General features: G+C 37.2%; 1 protein-coding gene across 1 annotated transcript; it reads right to left on the bottom strand.

The window, feature by feature from the left end:
- Nucleotides 1-6176: 6176 nt before the first annotated feature.
- Nucleotides 6177-7073, bottom strand: LOC116178356 (brain-specific serine protease 4-like). The gene has a single exon (XM_031497825.1). The coding sequence runs from the start codon at nucleotides 7071-7073 to the stop codon at nucleotides 6198-6200; it is 876 nt and encodes a 291-aa protein (XP_031353685.1). The 3' UTR covers nucleotides 6177-6197.
- Between the last annotated feature and the right edge of the window lie 5122 nt (nucleotides 7074-12195).

Here is a 12195-nt window from a genome sequence, read left to right as displayed (position 1 = left end):
GGAGGTAATTGCGCTGTCAAAAATCGGTTTTACCATGTTCCAAAGTTGAGCCAGCGCTTCTATTCTATTCTATTCGCAGGGGAGCCCGACCGGGCAGCACTTAGGCACACCAGAGGCCCATTGTGTGAGCCAGCGCTTACAATTTATGATGTCTTTTCAAGGCTCATTTTAGTTCTGAAAAGAGCCGTCATTATCATACATTGGTACATGCCATGACGTTTACAATTCATCCCCTTCAATTTTACGAAATTAACTTGCTAGCCAAAAAGCCTAATCATTTACTCGTAAACCTAATAAATATTTCTTTGCATAGCCGCACACATTAGAACTTACAGTGTTGTTTCTAGCAAATGTGACCAGCATTTCAATACTAGTCCATAATTTATTACGAAATCTTACTGTTTGTAACTATAAAGATCAAATTGTCTTGGATGAATACTTTAGACATTGAATGCTTTAGAACTTCCTAGACATAAATATAGGTACCTAAAGGGGAAATAACATGGCGCGAATATTCTAGTGACGAAAATTTGCCCCTAGTTGGTGCTCCTATTCCCTTATGTTGTACGTTTTATATAAAATAAAAATTGCTTGTTGCATCTTGTACCCCCAATTTTCGCGAGCCGTTAATTAAAAAAAAATTACAATGTTCTTTTACTTGAAATCTCTTCAAATCTGTGCCTGCTTTCTGCTGATTTGTAGACTTACTTCACAGATTTGTCACCCATTCTTGGGAAGAATATCACTTCTTACAAGTTGCGCATGATGGGGGGCAAGTGACTTCTGCGCACACCTACAAGTTTTACATGTCTCTCAGTGTGAAAATTAAAATTTTTGGTTTTATAGGGGACATAATAGCCAAACTTTAAATGCCGGTCTTGCTGTTTCTACGGGATCCATGGATATACCTGCCTAGGTACTTTCCACAGGAGAGTGCCGTCTTTGTGTGTTTAAGCACCATCGCTAACTGTTTTGAGTGAAATGGTGCGCATTCAAAATAATTTCAAATCAGAATTGCTGTAAATCCTTGGTAAGTATAACGAGAATTAGTGAAGCATCTGCAAAATGTACTTCAATTTCAGTGGTTTTGATGGTCAGTGCATTTAAATTCCCCGTGTAGGGTCGGGTAGTAGAATAGCTCTAACGCAGTAACACTGCGTGTCGTAATAGGCGACTAATCAATAATTCAACCATCCACAATGTTCAAGGATTTTGAGGAAGAAAATAGGTTATTGTTATGTTATGTATGTTGCTATAGAACGGTTGGTGGTTTTGAGATGTAGTACGTTGTACCTACGCTAATAAATCATTTCGGAACAAACGTCAAAGTCCCTTATTAAATTTGACCTTTTCTTAGTAAGGTATAGGTTTAGGCAATAATGTGTATCTACTTGGTCTGTGTTTTATGCCTGTATATGCGTATTGGTGTATGTCTTTACATTGCAGGTACACTATAATGGTTTCTGTAGTCATGGATTACGGAACCTTTTGGAAAATATTCAAGACACGTTTTTTAAATTTTAAGTTATAGCCCAAAATCCAACCTACTGACAGAACTGGAACTTGCTGGTATTGAAATTAAATTCAAACCATACATATCAAACTGAATCGGAAAGAGAAAATTGAATTTCCTTTGAGGATGGAAAGATAAAGGACAAGGATGATTTTATTCTTCTCATAATTTCCTCTATTTTGTAATTTTTATGGCATTTGTTTTGCAGTAACTTAAGTACGTACCTACCTACCTATAATTTCTTTTATAATTGTAGATTCGATAAATGTACCTATATGCACGCTAGATATCAAACTGTAACTGAAGAAGAATAGGCAAAATTGGATTTCTTGGTACAAAAAAATCCTTGTAATTACAGGTTCGAAATTTACGTATGCTAGATATCAAATTGAAGATGCACGCAACTGAGGAAGAATCGATGAGGAAAGTTACAACACTTCTTTTCATATATGATATAAATAATTAAAAACGGGATGGTGGCTTGCAAAAAATGCAAAGTTTCTGAATCTTTAGTAATGTTCTGTGATGCTTAGTTAGTACTACTATGCCCCATTTTTTCAACAAAATTTCGCTGTTCTAACTTTAGGGAGAAAAAGGCTTAAAAATAATGTCTTCTGTTGAGTAACAATTTTGCATTCTTAACTTGGTATATGTCAATAACAAAACTATCAATGGGTGAACATATTTTTTATAAGAAAAAGCATATTAATTTCGAAATTCGAAGTTTCGGCTTTAAACCATTCTTTCAGGAGCAAACACACTTTTTAATCCTTTGTTACAAAACAAGTCAGGTGTGTAGCAAAGGGTTAATTTTTCGTTTAGTTTATAGTTAGAGACTTAATGATAATTTACACTACTTTAGCGAAGGGTGTTGAGCACAACAGCGTGGTTATAAGGGGCGAGGATGTAGATCTTACATTAAGAGCCCTAGCCTTAGATTCCCACAAAAATGTCTATTGACAGTAGGATAAGAAATGCCCCTTTAAAGCTAGATTCCACGGCTACTAGGTATATTTATTAACGATCCTCGAGATCGTTCATAATTTTGTTCTGTCTGTCCGGGTGCACAATAACTTCTTTTTAGAAACGTCCGATCACTTTGGAAATTGTAACACAATTACTGTTTTTAAGGATATAATAAGGAAGGTGCTACATAGTTGTAAAAATGATGGATTTGTGAAGATGTCGAGGATCGTTCGGTACATATTCAGTTGCACCGGATTTTTCATGCAGTGGGTGGGTGTCACACCCCCTCAAATCCTTATGGACAAGAAAAGAAGAAGATGTGTACGTTATTTGAGAAAAACTAGTCCCTACAACACGTACCCATTTTCAGCAATTCAAAAGACCAAATTACCGAGGCAGGTGAAAAGCTGCTCGTGCCGCTATATGGGGGAAATATGGTTACAGATTCTCTAGATTCATTAAGACCCCAACTGATTTCGGTGGCCAAACTCAAATTCCAGTTGGCTAGACTACCGCCTACTAAAGATGCAGCCGGTATCAGGTGTTTCGAACGTATTTTAGTCTAGACGTTGATGAACAATTACTTAGTACCGACGGTTTGGGGTGGGTCAGCGAAGAATAACGGAATTGTTCCTAAAAAGAGACAAAACAATGCAGCTCCTAGTACGCCTGCGGCTGCAAAAAAACAGGGCTAATGTGCTGTACCTTTTGCTCAAGATATGCCTGTTGGAAAGCTCTAGAAACAGATCTTCATGAGGATGATTGAAGGAGAACGAGAAGGAAAGGATTTTCGGGATGCACTGCAGCTGGAAGACAACTAAGACATACTATACAAAGGCAAATTCCCAAAATTGTAAATAAATTTCCTCGATGAATTGCCTTCTTTGGCTCTTTAACATATTTAATGGAAGCAGGAGGCTATAACAGTATATAAAATTATAAATATGTATACCTATAGATGTGCTTCGTGTATATAAATTAATGAAAAGCTATCTGTACGTATAACTGTGCATTATTTTTATATCGCACGGTCGATTAGTCGAATTAATTGCTGTGGATATTTATTTACTTTTACTCCGCTTAGAGCTCAGACAAAGTACTTTTTTAGTCGATTGCCGGAAAAATATACCCAAGAATTCATATTGATTTTCCCAATTGTTGCAATATACTTACCTATACTTACTATTTCCTCGACAATATACAACGCTGTCCACCACATCCCATATTTTCGGCCATATTTGGTGGGGAAAAGGCCTCGACTTACAATCACTATCGTCGTCCAGGGATATTCAAAGTTTCCTACTTGTCATATACCACCAAAAAAGATAATTTCTTTTAATAGAAGCAAAGAGTATTATAGTTACTCTTTGATAGAAATAAATTTTACGCACTTACTTTAATTTTTATAAGAGTACAATTTTGGGTCGGGTTCACTGCTATCGCGCTAGAAGCAAAAATATTAAAAAAATCCAAACATTTCGAGGTTTTTTTGCGCCCCCTAAGATTAGCACTAGAAACCAATTTCGAAAGAAAATTCAAAGGGCTGTAACTTTTGAACTAGTAGTCCAATCTTGGAACTGTTTGAAATTATGGATTCTACACTCTACAGGCCACATTCTATAAGAAATTTTTTTTCCGGGTCGATCTGAGACAATTTTTTCTTCGGGCCTCAAAAAATGGCAGTGTATAACCTTCCTTTTTTTACCAAAAATCGACTACACCAAAATTTCTCGGGAAACCACTTTTTTTATTAATTTTGGTGCGTAGAATCCAAAACAATTCGTACTTTTTCGATTAGCTTTCTCAATCAAAAGTTATGGACTAGAAACCAATTTCGAAAAAAAATTCAAAAGGCTGTAACTTTTGAACTAGTAGCCCAATCACGGAATTGCTTGAAATTATGGATTCTACAGGCCACATTCTATAAGAAAATTTTTTTCCGGGTCGATCTGAGACAATTTTTTTTACGGGCCTCAAAAAAGGCAGTGTATAACCTTCCTTTTTTACCAAAAATCGACTACACCAAAATTTCTCGGGAAAACACTTTTTCTTATTAATTTTGGTGCGTAGAATCCAAAACAATTCGTACTTTTTCGATTAGACTTCTCAATCAAAAGTTATGGACTAGCATTAGCACAAAGAAATTTTGTTGGAAAAATGGGGCGTAGTACTACCAAAGAGTAACACTACAATACTAAACATCACCGAACAACATACTTAAGTTTCAGAAATGTTGCATTTTTTGCAAGCTCCAGCCCCCATACCGACTAGACTAATAGGACTAGGAATAGGATTCGATATTTACACGCAGGGAGGATAACAAACTGCAAGAGTTGCGACCTCTTGCAGTTTGTTATCCTCTCTGCGTGTAAATATCGAATCCTATTCCTAGTCCTATTAGTCTAGTCGGTATGGGGGTTGGAGCTTGTATGCAGGGAGGTGTTTAGAAAAATTCCTAGGAAGATTTACGAAAATTGTAAAAAATTTGTTAAAGGGATTTGAACATTTGATTGCTAATGTTTCCTGAAAGCCAAACAAACCGTTCTAATCTTCCCCGTGTAGGGTCGGGTAGTAGAATAACCCTACCGCAGAGACACTGCGTGTCGTAAAAGGCGACTAGTCAACAGAGCAGTAGCAAATCTTTTGCTCCCAGTAGGCACTTTGGAATAATTTGATGTTCCAAAGGATTAAGGAAGTGTCATAAGCTACCATTTACCACAATAAAACAGTTTGAAACAATAACCTTTTTATTTCTCTTAATATGGCCTGTTAGATGTATGTAGGAGTACCGTTGGATTAAGTACAATGCGCATTCATTGTACTTGTTCTGTGGCCTTTGCATCTGCATCTTTTACTTTTCATTTTAATGTTTTCTGTATCTCTGTAGTCTGTATGTCCTTTTAAAATATGCACAAGTTACAAATTTCGTGGTCTCAGGACATGTGGATAACACCAACCAAAAACATTTTTTCTCACTAAAAAAATTTATGTTTATGTATGATTTATAGTAAAAGGAAGAACTGCAATTACAATAAACCAGGCAATGTCAATTGCAATGAAAAGCATTATAGCTGTCGTAATACTTTCGCCAACATCGTTTTATCTACTTCTTAACTAAACATTTAAACAATATGTAGTTACTTTCAGAATCGGAAAAGCAAATAATACTTAATTTAACTAAAAATTTCTAATACGAACATTTACTCGCAAAGAAAATATTAATTAAACTTAATAGCGCAATTTTAACTAAAATTGTTCATCCCCATCTTCAGCACACCCGTTTATGGTAAACATTTCATTAAAATTTCACTTTCTTTGCGTCTCCATAAAAGATGATAATTAAAGTAAATTGCTTTGCAGTGATATGCTTATTTATAGCATGTATCTTTAATCACAGGTACTTACACTCCACTTGGCCGAATAATAATAAAGCAAAAAAAGCGGTAATTTCTCAAAAATTGCTTTATTCGTATGTTTTAAGCTAGCGATCGAAAACGAAAACGTTGATTAAGGAGTAACCACTTTCTCGTAGCGCTACCTAATATATTATAAGGAATGGAATGTCTTACACGCGAGAAACGATCAGAATATGTTAATCGAGCTTAAATATCAAACTCTTATATCCTTACACTTGTTTATAAAAATGCTAAAACGCATTGGACTAGAATTGTAGAAACGAAAATTTTTGTATGACTAGCACTGTAATTCCAAAAGTTAGTTACTGGTAATCAACCCCGTAGTGGTTGGCCACTTGTTTAATCCACGAAACATAGTTGGAAATTCGGGTGTAGACTCCTGGACGATCTCGCTTGGCGCATCCGTCGCCCCAAGAAACAAGGCCCGTAAGTTCCATTCTTCCGTTCATTTCACAAACCAGCGGCCCGCCTGAGTCTCCTCCACAAGCGTCAACACCCCCATTCAATCTTCCGGCGCACACCATAGAATCTAAGATGGGCTGCTGTCGTCCTCCATAAATACCATCCTTTCTACACGTATCCAGTGACAGTAGTGGTACAACGGCAGCACGTAAGCTTGGGGAAATTTGATCTGGATACGAAGGATCTGTTGCTCCCCAACCTGATACTTCACACCACGTGCCCGGTGGAGGTGATCGCAGCGAAAGACAAGCGGGACGGGAAAGTGGGCCAATTTGTATTCCGGGTTCCGATAGCACCAGCAAAGCAATATCGTTGCTATACGGACCAAATTTTCGAAATTCGGGATGCGGTACGGCACGTTCCACCCTAACCGACTGTTCAGCAGACGATCTTCCTGGCATCGATAACGATCCGGTTACCGCAATCAGCCCATCAGTCCAACAGTGCGCGACTGTCAGAACCAATCGACTACTTAAAAGCGCACCCCCGCACTGGTGTTCTCCACCACGTCTTAGCTGCACCTGCCAAGGAATCGCACCGTATGGAGGCACCTGACCTCCAACAACCCGTGCCAACCTTTCCGGGGCCCATGGTACCGCTCGGACGCCGCAAGTTTCGATCGGAAATTTTGGAAAGCCGCCGCTTCTGGCCTGAAGCGGTAAAGAAGCATCATTTAAACAACAACAGAATAGGAGGTACAACGCGAAATGCAGCATCGCGAATTTACAAGGCGCTCCAGGTGAGCCCGCTCTTATATGTGCACCCACTACCGAAATTCGACCCGGAATTTTTACTTGTTTACGTTTAACGAGACGATAAATGTAACGATCGGCTTGTAATTGCAAACTAAATTACCTCGAGTTTAAACAAAATCATCCTCGTGCGGGTATGTTCCAGTTTTTCTACATGCACCTAGTTTGATAATAGATTGCGTCAGAAATTGCGCATCGGCCCCAATTGACCATATTACCTTGGCCCCCTAATTCGAACATAAAACATATCATCTCACTTTCTTCCACAACAACCGCAGCCTACATTTCTGGAAAGAAGAACAATCATTGAAAGTAACGCGAAAGTGGTCAAAACTGTTACTTATGTAACAATTTTGAACACTTTCGTTTTTTTGTAATTACCCGCCCCCGCATCGTTTCTAAACCAACGGTTAAATAATCTCAGCTGCAAATATTCAAGATCGCCCAAACATGTAACAAATCGATAAGGGCGGAAAGTTTCGAAATAATTAAATTTTCGAGTCGCGTTTCCTTTGTTGTGTGGTTGTTTTGCCTTTCATCCTTTACGTGTTAGTAGGTCGTGTACAAAGTATAAAGGGCGATCGCCACCATAAATTGATTAGCCAGCAGAAGCTTTTTTTTCTTGTTTCATCCTTAAATTAGACGCAGTTTCACCACAGCGATTATTGTTAATTGATTTTACCTACTCCAAATAAAATAGTCGCCTAGATATTGGATTACGCAATCGAGGCACTTTTTCCAGTAAATCATTAAACGGATGGTTTTTGTATTGAAATGTGTTCCAGTTTTAAGAGAAGGAATTTTCGCCCAGAAGTCCTCAGTAATTTTCATTAAATTTATAAATCAATCAAAAATAGCCCGTTTACAAAATGAACCCTTCATGATACGTTATAGACTGGTTCACTTTGCGAAGATTCTCTGTCCTAGGGGCATTTCAGACAACATTTGGCCAAATAGGCTTTTTTTACTAATTGGTACCTGCTGAACACGAATATCGATGTTGGCACCTCGAAATCTGAACAGGAAGTCCAGAATTCAAGATGGCGGCCAATTTTCGAAAATGTTTATCTTTTCGCTCATGCGACCGATTTTTGCGATCTAAAAACGAATTATAATGGTATTCCTGACGTACCTACGTCACGATAATAATAGTTAATTATTAACAATAATGTAGTAGTTTTTTTAGCGGCAGGAATGCGTAAAATCTTTGAATATAAAGTTAGGTTTATATTCAAAGGTAAAATTAAGAATTACGAAATTCCTAGCTCCCCTTGCCAAAAGGAGGACTTGCAAAACGATTGTTTCTAGTAATCCTGACATATATAAGTATTCCCGCCATGCGTTTATATTGCATAATTCTCCTTGTAAAGTTTTGATAACTACAATCTTTCGAATTTTACGTTAATTTTTATATGAAAAAAATGAAGGAGTTCAACTAAACTGCGGTGTTTCGGAAGATTCTTATTTTGCTAGGTATTAATTACCGCTACTGGGGATATATTATTATTATTAAAGTATGAAAGCATATAGAAAAGTGAATACAAAATTATGAACACCTTATTCTCATGGTGTTAGGTCAATCGACTTCTTGAGAATTAGGTAGTACAAATCAATTGAACCTTGCGACATTTTAACAAAGTTTTGACGAGCAATCCTATTTACAACGACAAAGGACGATATCTAGAGCAGTCTTTGGAATTAATCTAACGTTGTAAGAATGGGAATATACCATTTTCAATTCTTTCCCCAGAAAATCAAGGATAGATATGCTAGTCTGAGCGACATTTCAGAGTTTAAGATCAAAGAAGTACCTCTTGAGATTTACACCTGATATGCCGTAATTATGGAAATGGATGCGAAATGCTAGAGAAGGTTAGACGGAATCCCAAGAGAATGGAGTACAGAATTGTTAGATCTAAAGCTTCGCAGCTCCTGAAACCTGGCAATGCTTCTTCACTCTGGGAAGTCCTACTTGGTTAACCGAGATGGGGCCAGACACGTGGGGATTCTCTCAAACGGACGTCTGGTAGCGACTTCTCCCTACCGAACTAAGCGTGACGCGCACCGTCGGTGGAAACTATGGTATCAGCTACCTAAAGGGAAGAAAAGACGCCACCTAAAATATGCGAGTCAAGCCGATACCCCTGAACAAGTGAAGTTTCATGTACCTAGTTATGATATCCAACCTTTTATAGTTTTGCAAAAGATATATCTTCTCGCTGAGGGGATGATGCCCAGCGTGAACAGTAAAAAGAGCACTTTTGAAACACTCCCTGGTTCACATCCGGGTTCGGATATAGATATTTGTAAATGTCTAGTGGGTTGGGTTGGTAGACCAGCCTTGTCTGAAACTCCCCTGCTTAAAAGAAAGGTCAAAAATAAATAAATAAACAAAAATAAATGCATCCAAGCGTGGAAATTGACAACAGCAATGACGTGACATCACTATTCCTGTGATAGCGTAAAAGGATAGGATATTCGTTACTTACTCCCTTTGGCTAGTTCCTCTGCACATAATTATGGATAGGAACAAAGACTATCTTTCTTGAAGTACCGGTCAGCAACCAAACTTAGTTTGCCAGTATTTTCTCGAAGTGATGAAGAAGCAACAGAAATACATCTGTATCTGTATAGCGTTATCCTATAGTATCCGCTTCCGCTTCTAAGGAGGAAATCTGTGTCGTCTGACGGTTACAGAAAACTTTCCTTTCATCACTGAAGCCTCCAGCAATCACCAGTACGCCGTCAAATGAGGCCTCTTCAAGGTGATGCGACAAGAACTCGATCAGATTTCTTTTGTTTTCCTCCAATGAAAGGAAATTCTTCCAAATGTGAGGTAATGGAACATCGCGGATATCTATCACACGACGCACAAGAACCAAAATGCTTGCCAAAACAGAAATAATTTAATAATTACATGCTGTGAAGAAATTGAAACAGTAGCCATAGTATTATGAAAAAGGTTTCCACTTTTACACACTTTTACACACTTTGACGTTAGAAAAACTATGGAATCATTGTTTAAACATTTGTTCACTATTATTATCGTGCCGTACCTCCGTCAGGAATAACATTATAATCCGTTTTTAGATCGAAAAAATCGGTCGCATGAGAGAAAAGATCAACATTTTCGGAAATTGGCCGCCATCTTGAATTCTGAACTTCCTGTTCAGATTTCGAGGTGCCAACATCGATATTCGTGTTCAGCAGGTCCAAATTAGTAAAAAACGCCTATTTGGCAAAATGTTGTCTGAAATGCCCCTAGAACTTGTTAAACGACTGCTTTTTATAAAAGTGAACCAGTCTATTACAGATATGGTACCTTTCGTTCGAGAGAGTATTCACAATTTACACAGGTTTCTCTTCAAAGCCTTCACAGCGTCCGGAAAGACTTTCGGGTTTTCAGTGTAGCCAGTGCCTTTTAAATGCCTTATGTGAAATCATTGGGTTATTTAAAGTATTTGAAATAATTCAATGGCCTTTAATTCCAGCGGTAGCCGACAACGTTCTGGAAGGGCGTAGTAATAGGAAGTAGATAACTCTGGAAAACATAAAAGGCCTGTATCCATTTGAATTTCGGAATTCCGGAAAGCTTTATAAATGCGTTAACGTTTTACAAAACACGCGAGGGTGTTTAGGGTGAGAATTTTCTATGCCTCTTCCAGAACTATTAGATTTGTTCTGCTCTTCTTTTTTCATTTTGTTGTCTTAATGGATATTTTTTTACTTAGAGAGAGGCCAAGAAAGCGTATGTACATACAGAAAACATTCAAAATTGTCTACCATTAATTTATTCAAAAATTCAAAAAATGGAGGGAGCACCTCTATTATATTCCACATCATGAACCAGGAAATTATGAAAATCTTCTAAAACGCTGTATTGTGCCAAATTTCCTTAAAGAGCCCAAAATTTCTCTGAAAAGTATAACACCAGTTTTGAATATATTCGAGCGTCACTAATAAATTGCTGCAGCTTTTCAAACTGTTCAAAGATTGCATTTTTAACTAAAAAATTCATAATTTACAAACGACTAGGGGTCGCATTTACGCACACTTGTATAGGGTTGTTGTTAACCCTTTTAGCGTAATTATTTAACAAACAGAAATATTTGATGCGCCTGTAAAAATGACAACCCTTACACTGGACAACTGCCAAGAAAGATTGCATTTTTAACTAAAAAAGTCATAATTTACAAACGACAAGGGGTTGCATTTTTATAAACACTTATATAGGGTTGTTGTTAACCCTTTTAGCGTAATTATTTAACAAACAGAAATATTTGATGCGCTTGTAAAAATGACCACCCTTACACTGGACAACTGCCAAGAAAGATTGCATTTTTAAATAAAAAAATTCATAATTTACAAATGACTAGGGGTTGCATTTTTATAAACCCTTATATAGGGTTGTTGTTAACCCTTTTAACGTAATTATTTAACAAACAGAAATATTAGATCTGCCTGTAAAAATGACAACCCTTACAATGGACAACTGCCAAGAAAGATTGCATTTTTAACTAAAAAAATCATAATTTACAAACGACTAGGGGTTGCATTTTTATAAACACTTATATAGGGTTATTGTTAACCCTTTTAGCGTAAGGGGGATGCATATGGTTGCTTCAAAGACCTAGGTACCTAGATCAACCAACGCAGTTTTGCATGTTTATAGTTTTGATTTGTCAACTAGAAAGTGAGCAAATTGTGAGGAATTATTCAATCACAATTTGTGTGTAAACAACAATTAAATTGATCACAGATTCAGGTCACGAAATAAATCGGTATTAACCAGTTCTAGAACGCACATCTTTAAACAATGTTAATTACCATCTGACACAGTTATTTTACGTAGGTAGGTAGGTACATAGTTGATTTGGGAAATTTAGCATGATGCAATTGGGGGCCATTACATTACAAAGTGTATGAATGTAATATTAATTGTAATTACCGCACGTTAGATGAATTATGTGAACACCTCCATTCATCAAAACATGTATAACCTTCCATTTTTACCAAAATTCGACTACACCAAAATTTCTCGGGAAAACACTTTTTCTTATTAATTTGGGTGCGTAGAATCCAAATC

This window comes from Photinus pyralis, unplaced genomic scaffold, assembly GCF_008802855.1.
Source record: "Photinus pyralis isolate 1611_PpyrPB1 unplaced genomic scaffold, Ppyr1.3 Ppyr1.4_LG8, whole genome shotgun sequence".
NCBI lineage: Eukaryota > Metazoa > Arthropoda > Insecta > Coleoptera > Lampyridae > Photinus > Photinus pyralis.
This window is presented reverse-complemented; position numbering and strand designations above follow the sequence as displayed.

Excerpts from the sequence above, each read along its gene's own strand:
- LOC116178356 (XM_031497825.1), bottom strand. The coding sequence starts at position 7,073 with ATGCTGCATTTCGCGTTGTACCTCCTATTCTGTTGTTGTTTAAATGAT.